The following is a 27,569-nucleotide window of genomic DNA, read 5'->3' as shown; positions in this document are numbered from 1 at the left end:
AGGATAGTTAACAGGATTTAGATAGTCAAGTGCTTAAACCTAAACCTTTTCTTACCACTAAAGCTGTGCACTTTAAACACTTCAGTCTTTCATCACGTGTTTGAAGTACCTTTTTGCATCATGCTTTCTATTCAGTTTCTATTGTCTTCAGTTATACAATAAATGCTAAAGATGCATTTAAGTAGAAGGGATGTCCCACAGCACAGAGCCTAAGTTTAATTCAGGCTGCCTTTGAAGACAAGAAAAAAGTATTTCCAGCATAGATCAAGGCCAAAACCAGCATCAGTTTTATCCTTCAGTTATAATGAAAAACATTATAGTTGACATTCTTAAGTGCTTTATATTTATTATAAAGTATTAAGAATTGAGTGTATGCAAAATGATTCTCTGTACTAGAGAATAAAATGACAGCTTTTACAAGTTATGCTATACAGTACATGAAATGCTGCACATTAACTGCTTGAAACAGTATTTGCTATACAAGTGAAAAGGGATAGACTTAAAAGTTTATTTATAATACAGTGTATTAGAAAGCACAAACAAAATAACATTCAAAATAAACAAGTTCCCAAAAATCTAAAGAAATCTTTAGATGACATGTACACAGATTATACTCAAGTTTTAATATACATGTTATTGTTCCCCACAAGACACTCCACTTTACTGGATTGCTGGAACATGAAAGTTGGAGGTACAAGAAAAGTACCTCCCCAAACCACTTAAGCATTAGTCGGACAGAACAGCAATTTCCCGAAGTGTTCTCCGCAGTCTTTGGCTCTATTTTTCCTTACAGCCATATACTGTGGCAACACAAGTCAAGAAGAGRGATGGGCTCCAATTACAAGTATTGTCAATGCCAATCCAGTTATTGGGGAGTAGCTAGAGCAATTCAAGGCACTCTTCCTAGTGCTGCCAGCCCACAGATCTCCCTGTGCAGGACACAGCATAGTAAGAGTCAGTCAGGCTGGGCAATAAAGCATGTTCTTAGTGAAGGATGTAGAATGAACAATTCCAGACAAACCCCTCCAGAATGTCCAAAGTTCATTCATACTTCACTTTACAGGCACACCAGCATAAGAGACATTCATGTATATGCAGATAACACTTTAAAGCATGCTGCTTCAATGTGTTTAGTTGCTTTATTGTTAAGTGGTGTTGTAACATATCAGCAGCTTTTTGAAGATAGTGTTCACAGAGCATGTTGAACCTAATCTCACAGTAAGATTTTAAGCCTACTTCACAGTTTAACAGTTGTCTCCCCCACAGTTGCTTTTCTCCTTCTCATTAAGAGGCAGTGTCTACAATTACCTTTTCCAACTGTTTGGCTTACAACATTTGCCATCATGTCAAACCCCAGAAAATGTACTCACAGTAACACTGCTTGCTCTGATGCATGTGGTATTGACACTTAATTGTAAGCTTCTCCCATAATATAAAATACCTTCCAGAGTAAAAGGACTTAAAGATATTGCACTGTTGTATTTTACTTTTGCCTCCCAATCTCATTCCAAGTATTTATGAAACTGTAAACAAATTTTTATACAGTCTTCAGTATTGTACACCTGCCTTCCAAGGAACTGGAAGGTAGTGACACCTTCGTTACAGATACAGTAGCCTAAGCACAGTGAAAGTTCTGTCCAGCTGCCCTCTTCGTACAGTAACCAACAAGCCACTCCTCCTACATTCACACCTTCAGCTTCCGCTTCTGATCAAAGTATGCGTCAAATCTGGACAATGCGTACTCCTAGAGAAATAAGGAATATTATTAAGTACTTAAATGCATCTGTAACTGTATACACATGCAAGTGTTTTTTCTTTTGGGATAGGGAAGCATAAAGGTATTAACTGTGCCACCCTCCTAATCCAACTTCTTRGTGAGTTAAATCAGCTCTTTATTTGGGAAAGATTATCTCCCCAGAGAGATTTTTTGCCTCTACAATTTCCTGAAGTTTTCTATTTCAGCACTAGGGCTGCTGCCAAGAGTGTTAGAGAAAGAGCTTAAAAAAAAGCTTTTGCAACATTTCCTGCAGGATATTCATTGCACCTGAGAGTTATATTACTTYGCAGCATTCTTTGTCTTGATAAAAGTCTTAATACTTGTGCAGTACCAAGAGTTAGGCTGATCTATTCGAAAAGGTCAACAAGCTGTCTAGTGTAAATAGTCTTGCTGCACACTGGATGTCAACATGAGATGTGCACTTTGACTATTCAGGTTCCAATTTTACACTCACTGCATGTGCTAGCTTCCTGCTTGCACAGGACCTTCCTGCAAAAGGATCATTTCACTGAAAGGCARTAATTCCACTGCAAGGTCTGATACATAAGGCTACTTTTACTATAAAACAGAAGGGGAGAATTTCTGAAATCTTTAGGTGGCTATTTCACCTCTTACAATAAAGTGCTCCACGTCATTTCTGATAGTTTCATTTAATTAAAAATGCAGACAAAGTTTAAAGACATACCAGGTAACCAAACTCAATGGATGAGATCTTTGCTTGTATAATAGACCACAAACCCCAGAAGAAGTGTGATGCAAGGGCAAACCTGAAAATTACAAAGCAGTGTATAGCATTATGGAATTAGTTCCATAAAATAATTACATTAGCCTTCCCACATTATATTTTGTTCATTCCATTAGTACTCTATACAACATTCCTAGAGCTTGCAATTGACAGACTTTATCACAGAGAAATAGCTCAAGATCTCCCTAAGCTGGAGTCTMTCTCCTCAAGTAAGTATACTAGGTATCACAATAGAAGCTTCAAGCATACAGATGTTTTCAGAATATTGTTGGTTTACACTGCCATCAAAAGCTGTGGAAGGTAAGTTACCTGTTAACTTCTACTAACACTACTTCTTCTAGTTTGGACTTCTCCTCGTTGCTCAGATTTTGAAAGCCATCTTGGAATGCATATAGGTAACTAGAGATAAAATGAAGCTGGAAGGCAAATAATCAAGAGATTACTCTTAAGCTCAAGACATGTTTGCCTCTTTCAGAACACGGCAGGTCTTGTTAGTGGATACAGATATTAGCATGCCTACCTGTTGCTTCTTTGAAGGATACTTGAGAAAACTAGCTTTGAAGAATGGGTATTTCTCATATGTGTAATCATACATCCATTCACAGAAGTGATTCCCAATGTCAAATCCTCTAAAAAAAGACAATGATCAAGTTCCTCATTATTTACCTACTAGCCATCTGTTCTTACTCACAAAATCATAGAATCAGTAAGGTTGCAAGGGACCTCTAGAGATCATCTAGTCCAACCCTCAAGCAAGTGGCCCATATGGGGATCAAACCACGACCTTGGCATTATTAGCACCACGCTCTAACCAAATGAGCTAAACCTAACCCCCATACTCAAGCAGGACTAAAGTCATTAACTTTAACAGCACAAGGCAACTTTGTAGAATATACAACATCACCTGATAGTAGAAGTAGAAAACTGACAGCCCAACTACAACTGTTTTTTCTAAATACATTATTAAAGCAATTACTGAGTGGTCAACCAAAACTTCACCAGCAACATAGGAAAAGAATAAACTTTACTACTAGGTTTTAAATCAGTGCAGACAAAATACCCAAGTATGCTTTAAAGCATCTTTAACAATGTATCAACATTGTTACAGAGAGGTGATACTGATCAAACCCTTTAACACATCCCACCTTGATTGAGATTCAGGCTTTATGTTTCAGCTATGACAACATTATCTCAAAAGACTACACATATTTAGATCATACTTAAACAGTTACTAAATGACTGAAGTTAAGAAGAATAGATAGCATTTTTGTTAACCATATAGTAAAAACAAGGATTACTGTTAATGTCTGTACATACAAGAACTGTTTGAAAGGACATCATGAATAAGCAGAGATGCACGACGTACATGTACACATATAATCCTTATCTACTAGAGAAAAACTGATGTGCAGGAAGAGTCATTTGTGCCTCAACAAGTTGTCGAGTCTAGAGGACCAAAAAGCCCCCAAAACTTTGGCCYTGCTGTCTCTCAGCTGTGTCTGTGCCCAAAGTCATCAGGAACAAAACAGTTTTGATTAGTTACCACCACTAGTTAGCTCACCACTAACAGAGCTGAATGCAACTCATTAGAATAAACAAATAATCAGAAACCCAGCATTTGCTTTCACTGCAGCTTGCAGAAAGCAATAAGAAGACGACTAAAGTGATTTACCGGTAATTATAGCTACTGTATTCGAAGTCAATAAGCATCAGCTTTTGTTTTTCTGAATCCTCTCTGCCCTCCAAAAGCAGGATATTACCTAAAAAAGGTTAAGATAATACAGCATATTCAATAAAGTCACAGGAAAATTGCAGAAGAGAAATACTCTGTTGTAAAAAATGTTGTTCAGACATCTCAGCCATCCCTTACATCCAGGCAGGAAAACGATAGGAAAAGCTGGGTTGCAGTGGCCTTAGATCTTATTGAAAGTTATGAGATGCACAATATAAACCTTCTGAAACTGCAAGTGAGAATGTTTCCAGCCCTGCACAGGCAAAAAAAGTAAACTTTCTCCCATGGGCCCTACTTTTCCACTGCCTGTAGCTTACAGCTAAATCAGCTAACACTACCAACCTTAGCAGCCCTTGCTAAACTGTTTTTCCACYGCCTGAGATTTGAATTACACAGCACCTCCCATACCTGCACAGTACTACCACTGGTTACACAACTATGGGAACAAGAACCACTCTAACAGCTTGAAAGCCACGGACTGGCCACTTTGCTATTTCAGTGCACTGCTCAACAGCAGCTCATCTCCTCAGCCTCAGCTAACAAGGTCAGGCCCTCTGAGAACATGAGAGCCCTGCACACGGTGCATCCTCCCAGCTCAGCCTAGCTTACCCTCCACACAGTAAAAGTGAGCATAAACTGAGCCAAACTACAACAGACGACCACTTTAAGCCCTGCTACTTCTTATTTTGTTGGAGAACATGATTTCCAGGGAATGAATACCGAAAAGGGTGAATAAAACTTCCCCGATGTTTCTTGCTAGTCTAAATTGAGAACAACCAAATCATACTCCCTTAGTCATCATTTTTTCCCATTAACTGTACCAGTTCAGTATCTTTCTTTTAAAAGGGCTGAAGCCCATCCTATCCTGCTCATGTACGTTGTGGAAGGCTAGGGGGTATGATCCAAAACTTAAGGCTTCCAGCATCAGCTGACCTACACTAACAGAGCCTGTGTGCATGTTTTGCTTAATCCAGTTATGATACAACACATTCTCTTCATTTGCCCGAAGGGTTGCTGAAGCCAATGCATTTTGCTTTGCAACTGTTGCATGCTGGGAGCATACAGGCAGTTATTTCAGGTCAGCCCAGGGCAGTACCTTGATTATGTGATTACCTGTCAGAAGGCAAACAAGTGATCAGAAATGGCTTAAATCCGCATCACTGAGCAAGCACTGAAATATTAGCAGCTTACCTTCTTGACAGTCATTGTGGCAAAATACAACTGGTGATGAAGTAGCTTCAAGCACAGCTCTAGAAAACAGCAACATAATCCACAGTAAGTGACAAAACTCCTATGTTCAGTTCAACCTCCAGGTAAAATGTGGATTCTGTTGGAAAAGTTTCAAGTGCTATTCATTTCTAGGAAAACTGTTCTCAGTTATGAACACAAGATCAGGATCACTGAGCAGCAGGGCAACTGACTATCCATTTGTAGTCAATATAATGAGATAGGCTTGGAGTAGTTACAGAACCCCCAAAAAATCTCTGCTCTGAAGTAAAGTCTTCATGGGGTATTATACTGTACAATGTTTTAGAATATATAAATTCATACTGAAACTGCACAAATTGGAAGACAGTGGTAGATAAAACCGACCTACCTTAGATTTTTCATTTCCTGGGGCAGATTGTAACTGAGGAGTTTGTTCAGTTTTCTAGTTTTGGATTCCTTGGAAAACTTAAYCCTCAGCACTTGATTTAGGTATCTGTTAAAAACAAAGGCAATCATACAGCATTTATGGCCATAAGTATATTAGTCTTTCCATTCTAAAATGCCAGTAACACTAAAATGAAGATGGCTTAAACAAGAATGGCAAAAAGCGCATTTCATTTTTCAAGACAAGTTTCAAGATTATCAAGTAACTGGGAAGAGTTTTGGGGTGCAGTGAAAGCAGACTGTACTCATTTTCATGAAGAATGATTTGCTTATCAAGATTACAGCAGGTCACCTTTTGCCACACTTTGCTTTAAAGTATTGCATAACTTACTTTTCCATTGTTCCAAAAAGCCACTTAGGTTCTTTATTAAATGGCATTTTCATGCCATGAAACCTAGCCATCTTCTCAGCTATCTCAGCAGATATGTCAGGTAAACTGAGTTCTTCAGTACTTAATTTTCTGCTCTGTAACAAAAAAAATTATTCTTGAGAGAGTTAATAGAGAAATATGAATACTAGCATGAAATAATACTTTAGTAAGTTTTTTTCCATGAGCTGTTGTTTTAGAAAAGCAGCCTTCCCTAGCCCAGCTTACTTATGACTCTTGGTCAATTCTGTTCTATACCAAGGTCTAAGAAATTACCATATCCCACACTAAGAATATCCTCAAAGCAGATTGAGTCTAAGTGTTCAAGAATATCAAAAGCATTTGCTCTTGTCACTATTAATGGGAAGTGTTACTCTATGTTTAGTATCTAACAGTCTTTATCTTTGTTTATTAGTCTGTCCTACAGCTAAAGAATTTTTAGAAATCTCTCCCTGGCAAGAGCTTTAATTGGGCTCTCCAACACCCACTGTAACTGTATCAAATTACAACTAGCAGTTACTACAGGCTGCCAAATGTGTCATTCCCACATCCATGCTTTTCTGGGCAGTCCAGAGACTGCCTTGTCATGATCAATTAGAACATTATACTTTGTGAACCAGTAGCTGTAATCATGAGCAGGACTTACAGGAATGAACTCCTCCAGTCGTCCTTGTGGAAAGATTCCATACAGCTTTGGGCCAAGAGCTCTCTCTGCAAGAATGGCAAACATAACACTTTCCAGAACCATGGCTTCTGCCCCCTACAAAAAAAACCCAAGCAGCATTAATTGGTGCTTGCACAGAAATGAAGTATCAACAAAAGCTGAACTGTCTCAAAGTGAGAAGGTTAGACTTAAAGGCTCAGCATTTTATTAACCAAATATTCTTGACTACTGACAATTTGTAGCTAGCATGGGAGCAATACAAATACTGTGCTTTACAGTTTAAAATTGGGGAAGAAAATATGTATGACTTCAGATATTGTTGCTAGGGTCAGCTGAAAGGAAGACTATGCAAAAAAAACAAATTATCTTCTCCTCCCTAACCTGTAGAAACTCTGCAGATTTTTTTCTGAAGCAGTTTATCCTAATGAAGTGCAGTTCAGACTACAAATACCATCCTTAGCTACTTTAACACACTTTGGAACAGGACATTTTAGCTATGCAACTGAACAAGTGAATGATTAAGCTAATCAAGGTTTTCATTCAGAGGAATTAGGATCTGTTTCAGTTAAGCACATTTTAAGTCTTCCCTCTTTTTTGAGAGGGGGGAGAATAATTAGCAGACTATTCCCTAGGAATAAAAATAAACTTCTGCTAAGACAGTGTGTCTGAGTAAGCATTCTTCCTTTCCCACCTCCAAACACAAGAAACCCTGAAAGCCTGTCACTTTTTTTTAAAAAAGTTCTTTTCATCAGTAAATTTAGTCCATCCCAATCACTTGGCAGCTAGCTTTTTTTTTTTAATGACTAATTTAAAATTAACAGCAATAATAAAATCTCTCTCAAATACAGTTAGTTACTGAAGTGTAGCTTTTCTTTGAGTAAGATTAGCTCTAAGTTAACAGTGACAGTAYAAAGATACTGCTACATCTAGCAAATAAGTCAACAGCAATTCAGATGTACTTAAATCCCAGAGATTTACTACAGACTAACTGCCCATGTTTGTACAACTTTCAAAAGGGTCGACTCATGATATTTACAAATGTAAAAAAATAAGCACAGGATGAAGAATGAAAGTTGTTCTCAGGTATTTTGGATTCAAAGCCTTTTGCATTACTATACTCCCTGCAGTCACAGATAGCAGGTAACACTTTCATACAAATTCTACTCCTGAGCCAGCTTTGGACAGTACCCTTGCTAGATTTTTGTTGTTGTTACTGCCTCACTTCTTGTTACTTTGGTATCTCCTTGGCCATACCCTGACCACTACCAACAATCTGAACTTTTCAGAGCATAATGCCAACTGTCAAAAATCAAATTACATGCAAGCTGTTGAATGTCTGTTTCATCATCCACAGATACTAAGCTTAGCCTGTTCAAGGTACAAAAATCTGGTTACAGCAGTTTTGCTAGCTGTGTCCATTCAGAGGTCAACTACTCACTTTCACATCTGAGTAAAAATACAGCCTCCTGATACTTGGATAACAGTGGTAGAGACCACAGAAGTGCCAAAAAAGGAATAGTATCCTACACAAGACCAAATTATTCCATTATTCATCTCCAAAAATATTCTATTAATTCCTACTGATGTGTTCTATTTTCTTCAGAATAGGAGAAAATTTGTTTTTCCTCATTTTACCCTTTTAAGTATTCCTTGGATAGACAGCTTGCTAATTTTATCCTAAGTTTTAAAAAGTCAGAATCCATAAACAAGAATAAGGTGTTCAGAAAAAAAAAAAAGAAAATAAAACTTACAACCATATTTTTCTCTAGTCCTTCACTTAGAGATAAAAACTTGGTAAGTCATGCTTTATTAGTAGAGACATTCAACATTAAGAACATTAAAAGAGCCTATAACTGCAAACTTGCAAGTCTGTCAACTTGTTTCAGCAACACTAACAAGGATAGCTGCATCTTTCCTTGGGAGAGATCTGCTTCAAGTAAAAAATAGAGGCAGTCCAAAAGCAGCAGAATAAGCATATTCGAGTTTARAGAGTCAGACCCAGAGCATTTAGAAGGCAAAAAAAGCTTTAAACAGAGCACCAGAAGGACCCCCTCTATTACAACAGATTAGTCCACTTGAGAACATGCCCAAGGACAGCTCTGAAATAACTCATCTAGACATCTCAGATGCCAAAGTTTCTGCTTCATAGCAGTATCTGATGAATCTTTACCAACTCTCCATTCCATATCCCTACTGCTAGGGGTAAATGGGGAAATAAGGTACTAGATGACATGAGAAAATCCTAACCATTATCAAACTTGAGTAAAAGCACTGTTATCAAACTTCAGTAAAATGTACTTTGTCTCTTCCCAGACTACAGCCATACAGACACTTAAATTCAGACAATTATCTTTTAACTGAAAAGTTCATTTACAGTCTGATGACTTTTAAAAAGGATCATGCATAACTAATTAGGTATCTCAGTGCCTTCAAATATTCTGCAATATAGTTACACTGCCAAGATGACAGCCTGTTAKTTTAAGCTCTGAAGCTCTTTTAACATTAATCTCAGTTTTAGACCAACAGGTCTATAAATGTGAGCATTTGTACTTAATGTGTGGTTTTGGAGAGAATACGGCCACTCACTTAAATGAATACTTCATCCTAAATGTTGCATTTCAAACTAATTATAAACGGCCTTTACAAGACTTCTCTAGTATGCTACTCCAATTCAGGCCAGGACAATCCTTTAAGCTAGAATTGAAGATTTTGCTCTTACTTTAACTAAAAACACTACAAAATACATAAAAGTAATATTTTGAGAAAAAAAAGCAACTAGTGATCCCAATGTAAGATGTTTATAACCCTTTTGWAAAGGCCTTATGAACTGACAGAAGACTATCCTGTCTCATCACACCTGTAGAACACAAGGCAGTACTGAACAGCTACAGTGCTTTTGCCAATAACAGATTATCTAGAGCATTTCTGGATTGCCCGGAGGTTAGCCTTTTCCCCAAAGGATCCAATTAACTCTCCTGACCAAATCTTCCTAGAAATTTTACCTAGACAAAGTTATCACGAATTCCTGTCRTGGTAGATTTGAGTTCATTGATCCAGAAGTGGAAATTCCAGCGCTATGGGATTCATAGCAGAAAATAATCTACTAGCATTTATCAGAACTTAGAATCACTATTTTCAGGCAAGAAACCAGGACAGTTCTGAAGTTCAAAGTCTCACTTCCTGTACTGCAAGACTTCTAAGCTGCTAGCACCAGGTGGGGTTTGTTTGGGTGTTTTTTTTTTTTTTTTTTAAACAGCTTCAGAAATTTTAATGAAAGATCCAGTAAAAAAAAACCCACCTCCATTATTAATCTCTGAAAAAAACTTACCAATCCAGAACTTTTTTTCAATTTAGTCTTAGTTCAACTGACAAGTTCTTCCAGTAAGCTTAACTGAAAGTTCAACAAAACTTCAAAAGCAGCAGTTCAACAACCAAAGAAAGTTTTAGCTCAGTTCAGCTCCAGGGTGGGGAGAGGGGGAAGTCACAAAAAAACCACTTGAACAGAGGGGTTTCAGATGGCATTCTCAGAGGGCAGGAAATATGGGGGGGGGGAAGGGGAGCAGCACTCATCAAACTTGATTAAGATGTACTTTGTCTCCTCCCAGATCACAGCCAAAACTATCACGGAATTAAAAAAAAGGTAGTGCATACAAGCAAAGCATCTGGCTAACATGCTGTAGCGGTACTCCTTACTTAGGAGAAAAATTACCAGGTTAAAAATCTGGACTACCATATTTTGTTTGGGGGATGTTTTATGGTAAGTTACACTAAACTAGACATTATGCTGGGTGTGCAGAAATAGTTCCAAATGCAAGAATTTTAAGACTTGCAGAGCATGGTTGATACAAGCACTACACTAATCAAAAACACATTCAGAAGTCTTTCCAGCTCTGAATACTTCATTCTGAAGAATCAAGTGATGTAATATAAAATAGGCAATACATAAAGCAGAGTACTGACTCCCCTCAACCACAGAAAGAAACCTACCATCAAGAAAGCAATAATATCAGTGTTAGGCTTGGTAAGAAACCATTAGGTCAGCTGTGGCAGGAGCAGGGCTCCTGTTAACACTGGATGCTTAAATCTTTCCAAGGCACATACACATACCCATACAGCTATGTTACTCCTATAAGCAAATTAGACTTATTTTCCTCATTACTCTTTACAGATTCTAAAAATGCACTCCAGACACCAGGACCACCATTAGTTCAGAACAAGCAAGACCACATTTTACTTGCAAAATTCTGTAAGACAAGCAAATTAAATTACTTACTTGCAAGTCATTTTCCTTCTGAGATTGTACAGACCCTCCTTTATTACAGGACCTCTATGAATGAGAAAAAGCAAACACAGTGAGAAGATGAAGTTTAACATGATTAATTTGCAACCACCAGAACAAAGGGAGTAGAAGTGCCAGCTATAATTAACTAGATGACTCAACATTCTCTTGATCTGTGACAGCTACAGCACTAGTATCCATCTGACCTCTGAACACAACACTATTTCACTGATTCCAAAACCTTTCAAAAGGATGTGCCATTGAGACCAAGCCACTCCTACAAGTAGTCCAGAAGCTGGGTTTCAGGTTTTTATTGTTTCCTGTTATTTCAAAACAAGATTTCAATATACTGCAAGTTTATAAGAACATTTTAAATTTTAAACATTWAAAAAAAAAACAGTAAATCTCTCTGCATGACATCTGGGAAGATATTCTTCCTGCAGCTAAAGCACTTTAGAGATGACATGGATTACAAACAAATTTTAGAAGGACTATTAGTAGAGTTGCATTTTGAAGCTTGCAAAGCACTTGCTTTTTCTATTACTTAATAAAAGTAAAGACTTTTGGAAAAAATAAAAAACAGATTTTCATCACATGTAATATGCTCTCTAGGCCATTTGTACATATACCACTGGCTATGCAAATCCAGCTTTTCTTTAAATGAGCTACCCACATTAGCTAGTGATGTCTTGTTATGAATGGCACTCTACAAACAAAACTAACCAATCCCATGCATAAGATATTGTAGTAGGATTCTTAACAGTCATTATATACCAGTTTCAGAGTATTAAACCACACCCTCAGCAACTGAACCCTCAATGGCACATACTTTTAATAAAGCTATGCATTTAAAAGTCAAGATGCAATAAAAACTTTGTCCTTTAAAGGGTCTGAAGGTAAGGGGAAGAGAAAGCAAGTATTTGCTTAGTGACAGTTTGTGGCTGCTATTTATGTTGCAATTCCACTGTTGGCTGTTTAAACCAGGCAAGGTTTAGAGGCCCATAAAGGTAGCCTGCATCTCCACCTTCTAAATAAAAGCATTTGATTCATAGAACCACGTGCATACCTTTCTGTTCCAAAGCTCTAACATATCCAAAACAAGGGTGGAAATATGAACTTAACAATACCGTTAAGCAACACGAGCTGCCTTAAGTACCATACAACAAGCTAATGATTTACACAAGCTATGCAGTTACAGTATTTCAAAAGCTATAGAAAAAGTATAGTTAACATGAATYGATGGTCTTTCAGCAAGTACTTCCCATTCCACTAGGATAGTAAGTTTAAAACAAGACAATATGAGAACTACTATTTGTTTATATTCCTTTCACGGAAATTAATAAAGTCAAAGCACATCCACTAAGGCTAAGTGTATAACTACACAGTAATATTTAAGTCATTTACAGAGGGCTTCTCTGAACAAGCATGTCCTACATCAATACCACTGTTGCATCTTACTGATTTTTCTTGAACAGTCAGAAAGTTACTCACCATCCAGGAGTCTTTCCTGATTAATGGTGCTCTCAGAATGGTTCAGTTCATCAGAAGGTAAGCAGATTAGGCTTTTCCCTAGAACCTGAACTGGCATCCACTTCCCGAAAGTCATATTGTATAAAGAGGCTAGCCAGTTCTATTAGTACACCTCAAATCAGTGTTGGAGATATCTTTATGGCATCTACTGTGCCATTAGAAAGAGACAGTTAGGGATGTGTACTGCAGAGTCATCAGAAAAGGAGACTTCTGCAGCATCCCTTCCTCTTTTCTGTTCCCTCAGCACAGAACATGTGTCAAGAGGAGAATGAATACTAAGTAATTTGTAAATAAATAACTTGCAAATATGAATGGGAGCTTGGAGAGGATCAGTCTTCACAAGTGGCCATATACTCAGCCTAGAATTAGGTAAGTATCCAGTAAGTGTGGTCAAGGAGTGTATGAAGTAAGCAGGCTGCAGTTTTTAAGTACTAGAAGTTTGAAAGCACAGATGTTGAGGTACTGATTTGATTATTTTCTGACAATACAGTCACCTATGAGAACAGTGGTTCAAAATGAAACATCTCATACCATGAGATAGTTAAGGCACACATTTAGTTCACAAGCTCTTGTCCAAAACAATGAAAAGTTCAGTATGCTACAGACTGAAGTGAGCTATTGGAGTTTAAGTCCAATTTCGGGAGCTATTTACTGCAATACCAGTGAATAGCTTTTAATTACCTCAATAAGCGAATGATTGAAAACCTCCTGAATGTTCTTCTCAACCCCTCTCTACATGAAAATATTAACTAGAAAGGACATGTGTTCTACATCTTTGAGAGCAAGCTATCACTTTGTTTTTGTTTGTAGCATTATCACTTCACTGTTTTTGTTATTATGGGAAGGTTTATTTTCAAAGCAGATTAAGAAAGCTTACTAAAATTTTAGTCAAGAGGCATCACTGAGTACAGCTATTATAGCTGTAGAGACTATAACTTCTGGCTTCCATACTTTGATACACTGCTCACYTGAAATTTATTTTAAGGCACCATGTTTCAGGTATGAGATCAAAGTCTTAGAACTGAAAGACATTCCGCACCAYCTGATCTGTCATCAAAAGATGACCAGTGTTTACATTAGCTAGATGTGGCAGTTTGTCAAGGCCCAACTAAGTTGCTCATCGTGCTCTCCCTAAGGCCCCAATTTTTTCTCTTGTAACTAGAAGATGAATTCCATACCACAAAACCCCAAATGAAACAAAATTCTGCTGTCAAGCTTAAGGGAAGGAGGAACTTGCAGCTTTTCCAAAGTAACCATTAGCTCTGTCTGCATGTTTAAATCTTGCATTAAAACTCCATTTTCCTGAGTTTACTCAGTAGTTTTCAGATGAGTCTGAAACAAAGTATTGCAGTATTTTCAAATCCTAAGGAATTACAAGAAACTGCTTGAGAAGTTACAGAAGCAATCTATATGGTGGAAACCTTAACTCTAGAGGCTGTTGGAAGACACTGATCTGAACTGCTAGGTACTTGGAGAGCCAAAAATTAGAATTCAGCAGGGATTTTCTTTCTGCTTCTGAGAAGTTGCCTTAGAGCACTGATCTATGCTAGACCTAAAGGAACTGAGACTAGTTTACTGAAGCTCTAAGATCTAGCATAAAGAATTTCCAGTGCRAGTCCTACAAAAGCCACAAGGACGTCTCAAATCCTCTTCACTTCAAGTTACCATTCTCTCATGAGGGAGCAGAGGAAAGGAAGGGGCAATATTCTGATATTTTATTATTGCTCTAAACATTCAGATGCACAGACAGTAGCTGGTGCTACTTTAGCCTTATTTTTAAACAATGAAATCCAGTACTAAAGAAAATGAAAGCTGTAGAGAATGCTCCAACTTCAGAGATCTCATACTATACCGTGAATCGTGTCTGTCACCTGGAAACCAGAGTGCTCTAGGCACGATCGCATGGGCAAGCCTGCAGCAGAGAACACATGCATATACAACTAAAGTGGTACATTACCCCCAGAACACCCTTAACGCCACCCAACACAAATATATCCCCGTAAGAGGTGCTTGGTTTCTTTCAAGCCGTCTGCCAGTGCCAGGGATTTGTAGTTACTCCATGCTACGAACAAACATGGACACCAACAATCACAGAAGACGTTGATAATTACAGTAACAGCAGTCTGCATTTTATTTAGTTACAAAAAAAAATAAAAGGCAGCAAGGCAGGTATGAAAAAAATTACCACAGCACTGTGGYGATCATTTATAATTATTTGTGTCTGCTCATACAGAAAATGAGACACCAGAGGGGAATATTAGATATACTGGTTTGGTTTTCCTCATTTATAACCAAGAATTTGTTTTGACTGTTGCAAAGTAACAGAGCCCCAAGTGAAGCAGAGTTCAAGGTTCTTTTGACATGTGTAAAAGAACGGGAATCAATACCCAAGTTACCTTTTGATAGGTGAACTTCAAATAAATTCTTCTTTTTTTGATTGATGCTAGCATTTGTTGAAATCCTACTGGCATTTCTAACATGTGAGAAGTTTTAGTTGTTCTGAATTTAAGTAAAAAAAACCACTAGCGATCTGTGTATGAATATGAAATCCAATCTTAAAGCCCAAAGATTAAATGGCATATTGTTGGAGAAGCTTTTGTTTCAGTGGTTATACACTGACATAGCCAAGAATTAAAGACACTTTGTAATGAGGAAGTTTTACTTTCATGCTTCCCTTACAATTTAGTTAACCAAACTGGAGCAGAAATGAGAAGCAGAGTAAGACATTTCCCTTTTTCTGTTGTATGACATATCTGCATTGTGCCTCACATTTGAGTTTTAATGTGGTTAGTACTTTAACCTGTCACAAGCACAAATACTCGTCTTTAAAACAAAGTTCTGCTCAAGGATATACTCAAGAGAAGTCCTTGATTTTTAAACGTCCATGCCAGTGAGACCATTCATAATAATGGCCAAGACAGTTCAGTTCATCTCCCCCCAACTCCCCTCCCCCAAAACATTCATGCACACAAAAAAATTGGCTTAAACATATCAGCTATGACAGAGAAAGGCACAAAGCCTTCCCTGTGTGGCAGCTTTAGCCAACTGGCATGGCTTATACTGGATGAGTTTCATGTACTGACATTTGTGTCTTCCAAGATTCATAATAAGCAAACTGGGGTTATTTTCAAACTGCAAAAGTTCCTTTAAAAGGCGGCTCAAAAAAAAAATCATAGTGCCAGTACTATTCATTCTTAAGTTAGTATCTGATATCAATTTTTCACTTCTATTCAAAATTTCAACTTAAACTTATCAGATATGTCTATTTCAATTTGATGCAGGTTGCTACAATATTTACAGTAAAGAATACAAGGAACTGATATCACTTGTGCTCCAATTTCAACAGAAAGTAAAATGGACAAGAGTTAAAACATGCTACAAAGGCTCAAACAAACAAGTGGTAACTACTAATACCCAGTGGCAGTTAAAAAATTGAGAAAGAAGTCTTTATTTTAGGACAAGGCCTCAAAACTCAAAAGTTACTTAAGCAGTGTCCCTTAATTTCTAGAGGGCTTTACAGTTAAGTGACATTAGCAAAAGGAAGTAATTTGCTATTCTTTTGACAAAGATTCAGCTCATGCCACCCAAAAATTCATGAGACTCCTAAAGTGAGGTTTTCAAAATACCCCAATAAAAAACAGTTTGCTTATGTTTTAACTTGCATTTAAGATACAAAGGCTGGAAGAGACAAATGTTTGTTGACAGAAATTGTGAACCTCAATGCAATCTGAAAGTTTTACCTTGGGACCTTCTCTGCTTACTTAACCTTTAGTGAACTGCACCAACAAGAGCAGTCATTTCACTGCCACTAGGGAAATAAAGGAAGTTAGACATCTCAAARGATCCTTTAACACCAAGAGCAGAAAGGTTAGAAAGTTATGAACACACTTTCAAATTTCAAATCGAATTAGTTCTTTGATTTTAGAGCTCAAAATTTTATTTTGATTTCTTCAGTGAATAGGGGCATAGAAAAGGCAAGTTAAGGAAAAAAACCTGAGAAGAGGACAACCAAATTCTAGTCTACCTTTCCTTAAAAAAGTATCAAGGAAAGACTACATTTCATCACAGTACTTGGGCAACAGAAGTTCTAACACTACAGAAGTTTCACAGCCCATGTTCCTACTCAACCTTCTATGTATTAAATCAACATTACTGTAAAGTCATATGTAATTAAATATATTTCTTATCAATGCCTAGGAATCACCTTGAAAAACAGCTGAGTTTCTCATCAACATTTTTTCTACTTTACTTTTGATTTCTCCTAAGCCAAAAGAAAGACTATTTAAACTTGAAATAACAAACTTCTAAATGGTAGTCTTGTTTATATGTTCAACTTTCCCAACACATATAGGGTAAGGTAGCAAAGTGCTCTATGCTATATTAAACCAGTGGAATCTTTTACATCTTTGTGGTAAAGCTTGCTACCATGGGAAGGCTAGTATTACTATTTATATAATAAAAGAACATTTTAAAGCCAGGTATGTGACAATATCCAATGAAATTTTGAAAGTAAGTTTGGTTAAGGCAGCAGAAGCAGGAAGACTGGGCTGAAATTTCAATAGCTGTCAATGTCCTGCCAACATTGGATCAGTTATTCAAAGTGACTGAGTATTGGAAAAACATCAAATTAATGGACAATAAAACCAGACCCTCTAAGTCAAATAGAAACAATTGCCAACATCCAAATGTAATTTTATAAAGCTGTAATTTTTCATGAGGTTAAACACTGTTACATTATAACGATTCATTGCAATACAGTCAAGGTCTAGCGGAGTAGGGTAAGAGAAGATCTGTTGTACAGTTGTGCAGCAGTAGTCTGTTAACTTTAGAAGAGATCACCTTTACAAAATATTCTGGATATTGAAGCTTAGAATTTGATAAGAGATTTGCCAACCATTTCTCTAAAGATTTGACAGATGTCAATGCTATTTACATTTTACTATTATTTTACTGACCAAATAAAAGGAAAAGTAACAGTGGAAGAGTGTTTAACAAACACATTGTTAAGATTTTATGCCAGCTACAAGGCATATCACACACTCAGGAAGACATGTTTTGGAATGAAATGACTGTATGGTATTGGATGTTTGCACTTCATTTTATTCCAATACTGTGTACTGTATTTTTTTCCAGTAACTATTACACAAATATCCATGAGGTCTCTAATAAAATGCCTGAGCACTGTATGAAGTTTAAAAAGAGCTTCAACATAGTCTCAAAAGGATTCATAAGTGGTACCAAGATTAATATTTTAAGTGGTTTAGTTTTGCATTCTTGCTAGTTATGCCAGAGTCCTACATACTGTACAGAAGCAGATTTTAATAACTGTTCTGGAACACCACAGTCCAAACTTAACACAAACAAAACATTACTGATCAAATGGACAGCAAATGAGCCTTCAGCTGATACACGCCAGTCAGGATCTGTGTAGAAAGGAGTGTAAGTTCTAGACAATACCAAACTATAGAAAGAACTATCTTAACCTAGAAGTCTATCCCACTACCACTAAGACACATTCCCAAGCGAATAGAACAGCACACATTTGCAGTGTGTCACAGATGAAATCTCCAAACATATTATGATTAAGCCACAGGAGGCCCTCCCACTCCCAAAGCATTCTACATACTCACCATCTGCAGGATTGCACCGTATAAGCGCAGGAGAACTTTTCGTGGTTCATCTGCAACTGTCTCAGTGGTATCAGGTAGTGAGCATTGAAACAACATGTTGCTGAGGCCACCTCTRTGAAGAGAACAATTATGTTCTTTAGCTAATTTGGAAGAGCATGCGCTTTTTACATTGAAATGCACTAACATGTTTCACATTCATTTATTGTGAATGATTAGTCTGCTCTAACATAAGAAACAACACTTTTTATAAGACTACCAATACCTCACAACATATAACACTTTAACAACAAAAAATAGTGAGTTAATAGCTTTATGCTTCTTTAGGTGTAATTCACCATAAAGATCTAATGAGCCAAGTACAGCTCAAGATATAACTGGATTGAAGTAAAACACAGTAGGCAATTACAATGAGGTTTAGACTTCTGTTAACTTAAATATTTACAGGACTTCAGATTCARATAGCACTGGCAGAAAGCTTTGACTACAGCAAATAATTTCTGAGGAAAATGAGAGCAGATGCACCTGAGTAACATTTTTCTACTGCTAGCTCAGCAAATGTCACACTTGATAACCCTTAAATGGTCAAGGCAGATATTACTGACTGATACAGATTTTAAAACTGATTAGGAGGCAAGGTGGACATACTGGAATTTACTTTCAGATTCAGGAACAGAATATAGGCAGCATATAAAACTGTTTCTGCTCCTCAAGTGGTGGGAGACAGGTTACTGACAACTTGACAAAGCCCCAACTAGAAAGTGATGCTGGAGTCTTGTCAGATATACTTGGTTGCATATACAAGCAGAAAACAGCAAAACATGCTTAACACCTTGTGTAGTGAAACCAATCTTAACTAGTAAACATGCCATTTTAGACTTATCACCATAATCTTTCATACTCCATTTTGGACTGAAGCCCCTGTGCTAATACAATTAAAAAGATAAAAGTAACCTAACAAATCAAGGTAAACATTCACTTGAAATTAAGAAATGCCTCAGAGAGCCACTGGCTATTAGGTGTAATAAAATTGAAGTGCACCCCAAGAGTACTTTAATGGGATACATGTTTTCAAAATACTAAGCTCTCCCATATCATATTTATCCCCATCCAGTTCTTATGTTATTCCATTTACTAAGCTCTTCATAAGCTTATTAAAGCTCCCCTTATTTGGCATTGATACTCTTCATTTGCAGTCCTATCAATATTACTGCTAAAAAAATTACATTTTTTCCCCAAGTACTGTAAATAAAATAAAACACTTAACCGCAAAACTAGATTCAGGATTTAAAGTAGCTCCATAAAAAAAAAAAAAAAACACAGCTTTCTCACTCTACATTCTTTACTACATTTTCTACAGTTCTTCTGCATCTCCATTGCTCAATACATTAACAAAATTTCCTATTCCCCTCCTGCAGTATAGATTTTCCCCCCTATTACTTCTTCCTCCGTGTGCAAAAAAAAGAAGTACCGAAACCTGCTTCACTTGCAAAGCAGAAATGCAAATCAGCTCTACTGAAAAACTTGTCTGTCTCACCATTAACAGACACCTTTCAAAAAGATGTAATGCAAATATGCCAGTTAGGAGTAATGGGATGAGATAGTACAGATTGCAAATTTTATCTATAGCATGCTACTTTCTCAACTTATTGCAGTAACTCTAGAATTTAAACAGTAATACTTCTGACATTTTTCTTCACAAAATATCCAGTCCTTCATAATGCCCAGAGCACTGAAGTACAACTATTTGATATTACCATGCAGTGAGCTTTGATTCCAGGAAGCCATGACAGATCCAAAAAGCTAAAATGCAGTTCTTACTCCTAACCTGACACTCATCTCTGCTTTTTCAAATAATTTCCTGAGTTTTTCTTACAAATGAGACAGATTTTCTGGAGGAAAAAGCTACTAAAAACTGGCTGGCCTATATTTACTGGGAGAGGCTACACAGAAAATAGTTTGGTCTATGGATCCAGAGCCAACAATAGAGGAGGAATAATCAAGAAAACAGGGTAAAACAGCAGCTGCATAATGAACTCAAGAAAGCAGACAGAAGAGAACCAGGCAGCTTGGCAGGCAGCCAAACAATGATGTTGAGAGGCAAGAGATACCAAGTAACTTTGAACCATGAAGGTGAACAGGTAGAAAAAACAGAACAGACAGAAAGGATACCAAATATGAAGAGCAAAAACATACTATTCTGAGACAATCAGAGCATTGGCTAGTTATACTAGTTACATTTTTCATGCTAAACTTTTTTTTGAAAATGCATACCTACTTTTCTAAGCCCTTGCTCTAGAAAATGCTGCAAGTATGAATATGTAAAGAATAGCAGACCTTCGCACATTCAAGTTTACTGTATAAAGTGAATAAGAGTTAGAGAATCCTGTAAAGAACAGTTTTAAACACATGTTTGTATACAAACCCTTCTCCCACCAGCCCCAAGCAGGAATACCTCATTTTGGCTGAGCTACATTGCACAGGAGTTCCACTATAGTTTTATGCAATTAAGATTTTAAAAGTATCTCTAATCAACATAATTCATACAGAAGGCCAAAAAGGCATTGCGCTCCATAAAGGTCAATATACTCAGCAGCTTAAGGGTCAAAGGAGTATATCTCATCTTTACATAGATAAAGCTATCAGTTAAAAATCGATGACCAAAACCTATTTAATGGCAAGCCCTTCCAGAGTGTCACCTATCTTCAAAGTTGTCCATAACTTTCACAAAAGCAGGGCCACAATAGTCTGACTTCCTTATATTTGTGCTCTGATTAGTCATGAATCTATTTCTTCGCTCTCAAAAGAAAGTCTGGACCTCTTCATCCTATGATATTAAGTATCTAACAGCTGTGCAAACATGATTTGCACTGGTACAGACAAAACAGCTATGCTGGCAAAGACATATAGGAGAACACATACTGAACACCTCATCTTTTTCAAAATCAGAACCAGCCAAAGTAATTTCATGCTGCATTCTCCATCAATGGAAGTGGCAGAGGTGAAATTCTTTGCAAAAAGAGCAACTGCCAATCAGTAAGATGGAACACACTAAACTTAAGCCCACTCACTCCGCATCCCAACTTRGAAACTATCAAGCCATTTTAAAGTGGTATCTCAAACAGAAGGAAAGTTTCCAAGAAATGCAGAAATCTAAGGCTTCAGGAAGTAAGTCTCAAAGTCAGCACACACACTGAATGAAAATAGAATTAAGTTAGTTTGATAATATTTCTGTAATTTAACTAACCTACCCAACCTCTGCCCCTTTATAAAGTTATCATCCCTTTTAACAGAAATAATTAAAAATAAAGAATAAYCTGTACTGGCTTCCAAGGAGTTGGTTGTTTTTATTTAACACAGTTAGAAGTGATTGTTTTCAATTACAGTTTTGTGGATCACATAGAGCTCTGTCAACAGTTTATACCCTCTTAACATGACTAACTAGGGGTAGATTTGCATGGATTGCATGCACAAACAAAACGATAAGCATTAGAAAAACAAAATAAGACTCGAGAAGAAAGACAACTGTCTCAAACTGTGCTGACTGGAGCACCAAGACCCTTTACAAGCAGCTTTTAAAACCGAAACCCATGAATTACCACTAGTTTAACTCGAATACAGGAGTGAGACAAAAAGCAGCAGTTCTGCAAAGCCACGGATCCCAAACACATTACATATGGCTTCGAGAACATCCCCACTTTACGCACATCTGCTGCCAAAAATCAGTCTCCTGCAAGCTGTTGGCGTGCTGAGTCACAAGCACTTGTTACTATATATGCGAAAAGATGATTCACATCACCCAGACACCCCATTTATCGGCTAACTTGTGAATTTCGGCCAAAAAGAGGCAGTGCCAAGGGTCTTACCGGCTCGGCCGCTTCTACTGGAGTGACTAGGGCGGGTGGGGGGAGGGGGACACCCGCCGGCTCGGGGTCGCGGCGCTGCCGCAGCTCTGCGGCACCGGCCGCCTCACGCCGGGTTTGCCGCAGCGAGCCCCGGGCGCAGCCGGCTGCGGCGCCCCACGGGGAAGGGCGGAAGGGAAGGGGGAGGACGGTGCCGATGGCCAGGCTCTGCGGCCCGGCGGCATCCCCCCACCTCCTCACCCCCGTGCCTGCGTGAGGAGCGGCAGGGGGGGCGGAGAGGGTGGTGCTCGCAGCGCCCGCGACCCGAGCGCCCAGGCGGGAGGCGGATGCGCAGTCGCTCCCCACGCGGCACCGCGCCTGCCCCGCCCCCCCCGGCCCCGAAGAGCGATTTCAGGACATATTTTGAGAGGGGAAAAAAAAAAACCCAGACCTAAAACAAGCCGCTGCCCTCCCCGAGGAAGCGGCGCAGCCGCCCCCTCTCCCGGCGCTGACCTGATGGGGCTGATGCGCAGCTGCTCCTCCCGCAGCCCCCGCCAGGCCCCCGGCAGGAACTCCTTACACCACAGATACGCCTTGCGCCGCGTGCGGGGGTCCAGCGGCGGCTCCTCCTCGGCCGGCGGCGGCAGCAGCGAGGAAGGCGGGGTCATGGCGCCCCCGCCTCTGCCCGCCGCCACCAGCTCTTTCCCCTCAGGGTCGGCGAGAGGGGTCGGCGAGAGGGGCTGCCCGGCAGCGGGGAGGACGCCGCCGCCCCCACCGGAGCCGGGGCTGCAGCCGAGGAGGAGCCCGAGCGGGGAGGGCTCCGTCTCGCCGTTACAGAACTTGGTCTTCATGGCGCGTGAGGGGGCGGCGGGCGGGCGAGAGGGGGGCAGCGGGCGCGGCGGCCGTTGCGGCGAAGGACAGGCCGGCGTGGGGGGCGCGCGCGCGACTTGCTCTTTCGCTCCTCACGTGCGACCGGCCACTGCGCGCACCAGCTGCAAGTGAGGCGCGCGCTGGCCGCCGTCCCCGCCTTTATAAGCCGCGCGGCACGCGGGCCCGCTCACCTCACGCTCTCCCCCTCCGCCCTGATTGGCTGCCGGCTTTCGCCCCCCCCCCCTCCACCACCACCCGAAGGAAGAGGGGCGAGAGGGAGCGAGCGCGCGACTCGAGAGGGAGCGCCTCGTGATTGGTGCGCCGGGAAGCACGAGGCGCCCGCCTGCGCCGTCACAGCCGCCTCTGTGAGCGGAGGGGGCGGGAGCGGAGCGAGCCGATTGGCTGCTCCCTCGTTGTCCCGGTGACCGGCGCGCGCCGCTCGGGGGCGCAGTGCAAGGTGACCCSCGCCCCCCTCCAACGGCCGTGGAACGGCCGCGGCGCTGCCGCCTGGCCCGTGGGAACCCTTCGGGCACCGCTTCACCTTCGCCCACCGGCGGTCTTAGCCGTGTCCCTGCCACTTGACTGCTCAAACCTGAGGCAGATTCAGCAGGGGAAGGTTTAGGCCCACCTTGGCGCAGTGTCTGGGACCCCACACGGGCTTGCCCTCATTGCATCGTTCATTACTCGGTGTTTAAGTGAGCTGGTGTTTACCCAGGGCTAGCCCTGCCAAGGCTTCCTAACGTGCCTGTCATTCACTCCCGTGACATGCCCCAGAAACAGCTGAGAAATTTCTGTGCTGTACAAAGTGCAACCTAGAATATGTTTATTTAAACTCTATCAGGGAAAGTTATTGACTGACTGACTTGATTACCATTTCCGAGGGCTGATTCATACCTGTACGGTAAAGCGGTCTCTGTTGGCTCGAGAAAAATCATATCTGAATGGCAAAGTGATCTACAAATAAGGAGAATCAGTTCTACATGCAGTGCTTTCTCAGCTGAGTTCCTTGGTTAATTTTGGTGGTGATGTTCTGCTTTTACCAGAAACGCCAGCTCTGCCTCTGTGCTGGACCGTGGCACATGAGGGATGTCAGAGCAGTGATGTCAGAGCCAGCTGGAAGGAGCTGCACCTTTCCAGGCCCTCCTGCAGCCCAAAGGGATGGGAAAGTTGCCTAATAGGTAGTACCATCCCATCATAAATGAGCAATAAACACATAAACCACCTTTAATCTTTGAACTACCTTTGCCTTCCCATGATTTTTTTCTTTTTTTTTGGGGGGGGGGCATTATTTTTCCCTTGCTGGTCTTCTACTGTATATAAGAGTACCATATGGGTTCTTTTAATAATATATGCCATTATTGCAGAGATCATTATTGAAGGTGGGAGTTCTTGTGTTGTGAGGGAGTTCCCGACATGCTCCTTCCCTCCTCTCCCCCCATAAGTATTTCACTGCATGGGCTGCTCCCTTTCTCTATCTGTGCATTTCACTTTGACACTCTAATGCTAGAAAACTCCCAAATAGCCCAAAGGTTTTTTTGAGAAGTGGCAGGGAAGTTCCAGATCTGGCCTCAGAACCGCTTTGTGTTGGCAAATCAGCTTTTAGCACAACTGAAACAGAGTCATGGCTGAGGCATACCAGACTCTAGTTTGAGGAAGAGTAACGTATTTGTTAGGATGCTAAACTAGAACAGGAGAGACATAGGTTTCCTTTTCTCTGCTTTTGTGCCTTAGCTTTTCATTTGCAAAATGCCTCAGCTTTTCATTTGCAAAATGGTTTTCATTTGCAAAATTTGCCAAATTAAGTCTTCAATATCAATGTACAGAAGGAGCACAAACTTCCAGTGCAATTCTGTTCATCTGTTCGGAGGACTGGGAATAGTTCCAGGTTAGAGTATTGCAGCACCTATGTACATAGCACTATCTGAGAGCTGCAGCATGGGACGAGACTCCAGAAGGACCCAAAACTGGTAGTTGATGTGCGGCTGCATTGGTGACATGCCAGTCAAGCAGCCACAAAACTTGTTTTTCCACTTGAGGGCTTGAACAGAAAAAATTTCCCAGGTGTGACCTCCTCCCCCAATCCAACCCTCCAACAAATAGTTAGCAGTTCAGCTATGGTAAATAAGGGGGCCTGCACCTGACTTCAGTGAAATTGGTTCCACTTTTAAGGATCCCTGTTTCTTTCGCAGGTCCCTGCTGAAGAAGCTGAAGACATCATTTTTATAGGTAAGTACCAAAAGCAATTCTACAGCTGCAAATCTCATTCTGCAACACACACTGACACCTCTTTGTGCAGGAAGGAGAACCAGTGAAAAAAAAAGAAAATTCTGGCTTTCAAACTGTCCATTTCAAACTATCCATTTCTCAGTGCTTGACATTCACTCTGATTTGTCATAGCATTGCTAACAGGAACTGATTTTTTATGACAAGAGTTACTTGGCAAAATTTTTCTAGAGCGCCATTAGCATGGAAAGAGAAGACAGAAAAGTCAGAGAAGGAAATGATTTGTTTCTCCTGGGGAAAGAGAATTATCTCCACTTTTATTAGTTATCTTACCTAATATCAACCTGTTGATACTATCCATTTCACTGACATTTGTTCTTACACCAAAGCATGAAGTCTGATTCAAAACCTCAAATAATGCCTTTAAAAGCCTCAGAATTTAGAAGGAGATATGAAAATTATGGCTATGTTTGTTTTATATCCTTTTGATTATAATGCACTTGCCCTTTCTTAATGTCAGTCCAACTTGGGCCTTGGTCCTGTAATGATTTCCGTTTTGATAAGCTTCCTGGATCCACGTGGAGCCCAGCACTTATTTTCTTCAGCCATTTGTTCTGCTGATTATTTTATTTATTATTTTAACACTTTATTAGTAATTAGTAACTCATTGTAATTTACTGTTAAGTTTACAAAAAAGGTGTACCTTATTTTACAACTGTTCAGTGCGTTTTACAACCAATATAGTCTATCTTCTGGTGAGCCACAGGTGTGTACAGTGCAATAAAAGCAAAGAACAAAGTGGTAGAGGAACTTACAATAGAAATAAAGTGAATAATAGGGCTTGCATGCTTAGTTCATATAAAGGCATATATAGACGTATTGCTTGTCAAAGTCATTTTTCTTTCATCTCTCACTATACTCTTTCAGTTTTGTTTCACAAAATTTATTCTTAGTTTCAAAAAAAAAAAAAAAAAAAAAAATCCCAGGAAATAAATGTTGGGTAAGAAAATTCATTACTGTCTGAGACGGCTTTAATTTTTATATTGTGATAATAGTTCTTTCAAACATGTTATCTCTCCAACGTGTTCATGATCTTGTGTGTGTTTCAAGTGTGGTCAACTAGGAAAGGCAGGAAGATATGTGACCGCAATGGCAGGAACTGGGTCTTTCTGAAAGCCTAAGCAGCAACGCCAAAGATGAATGGGCTGAAGGCACAGTGCAAAACCCAGTGGATTATGTGGAATGGCTGGTACTGGCGTCTCGAAACATGAGATCTGTCCTACACAAAACAAATAACTTTCCAGTCTTGACRAAAGCCTCTCTGGGTTAAGCTTAAAGCATGTAGGAGGAAAAATGTGTGAGAAATTTATACTGCTGTGCTTCATGCAATATATTTTTAATGTATTAGCAGAGAAAGAGCTTTTCATGCTAGAACTACTAGGATAGTACTTTTCACAAGTTTTAAGTCTACATTGAAATAAAGCAATCAGAAAAAGAAAACTAAACTGTAATTCCTTGTGCTCAGTACATTTTTTCTGCTCCTGAGGAAGAATCTATTACACTTAGTCAAATTCAACAAAACTAAGCCTTCTGCTAACATCAGAATCTACTGAAACCTAAAAGCCATCAGAAGAAACTCAAAAAAATTAAGTGCTGAATTATTGGCTCAAACACTCAAAGACTGCATAGTTAAAATACTGGAATCAGACTTGGGAAACATAATTATGTTCTAGCAGTTGACTGCTCTTCCCTGCTTCCATTTCTTGTGCATTAGAACCAGCTTGTTATGTGACAAAGCAATATCCTGCCCAACGGATTAGTCGATAACGAGCCGTCTTCTTAAGTAATGGAAAATGGCAAATGCGTCTTCATGTTCCTGATGTCAGGTTTTATACCATAGCAACAAAGCTGCATTAGCACTCTTTTCTTTTCTTTTCTTTTCTTTTCTTTTCTTTTCTTTTCTTTTCTTTTCTTTTCTTTTCTTTTCTTTTCTTTTCGTAGATGGGCTTTGTGTCTATGTTCAATTTTTAATTCCATGTAATAGACTAATCTACTGTAGCATCTAAAACTAAATCTATAAAGTGTTCTTCAGCTGCCTGCATCCCCAGGATAACCTACCTTTAAAGCCTACGAAGCAAGTGATGGTGAGGTAACTGGTGTTAGGGCACAGGCAAGACACGGAGTGACTAATTACACTGTAAGCAAGGAACAATTTGAACTAAGATTCCCCTCTTCTGGGGTGAACAGAGGCTTGAGAGTT

General features: G+C 39.5%; 1 protein-coding gene and 1 long non-coding RNA gene across 3 annotated transcripts; one reads left to right on the top strand and one right to left on the bottom strand.

Annotated features, from left to right (window-relative positions):
- Positions 1–494: 494 nt before the first annotated feature.
- Positions 495–23,227, bottom strand: CHKA (choline kinase alpha). Of its 2 annotated transcripts, XM_085298451.1 has the most exons (13): positions 22,730–23,227; positions 18,378–18,489; positions 11,212–11,265; positions 6,921–7,034; positions 6,239–6,372; positions 5,852–5,956; positions 5,446–5,504; positions 4,195–4,282; positions 3,043–3,151; positions 2,832–2,938; positions 2,463–2,544; positions 1,691–1,744; positions 495–929 (listed from the first exon to the last, which is right to left on the bottom strand). In XM_085298451.1, exons 1-13 carry the CDS (start codon positions 23,065–23,067, stop codon positions 816–818), a joined length of 1,470 nt encoding a protein of 489 aa, XP_085154577.1. In that variant the 5' UTR covers positions 23,068–23,227; the 3' UTR covers positions 495–815. The 2 variants fall into 2 exon arrangements, with proteins under 2 accessions (XP_085154577.1, XP_085154578.1); XM_085298452.1 differs by lacking the exon at positions 495–929 and having other exon boundaries at positions 1,460–1,744.
- A 904-nt stretch (positions 23,228–24,131) lies between these two features.
- On the top strand, positions 24,132–26,775 carry LOC146599544 (uncharacterized). The gene is made up of 3 exons (XR_014894990.1): positions 24,132–24,264; positions 25,276–25,312; positions 26,420–26,775. It is a non-coding gene; the product is annotated as an uncharacterized LOC146599544 (long non-coding RNA).
- Positions 26,776–27,569: the final 794 nt, after the last annotated feature.

The sequence above is a fragment of the Rhea americana genome, unplaced genomic scaffold (genome assembly GCF_003343005.1).
Source record: "Rhea americana isolate MKP2758 unplaced genomic scaffold, rheAme1 scaffold_139, whole genome shotgun sequence".
NCBI classification, from domain to species: Eukaryota; Metazoa; Chordata; class Aves; order Rheiformes; family Rheidae; genus Rhea; species Rhea americana.
Note: the sequence above shows the minus strand (reverse complement) of the source record. Positions and strands in the feature narration are given on the sequence as shown.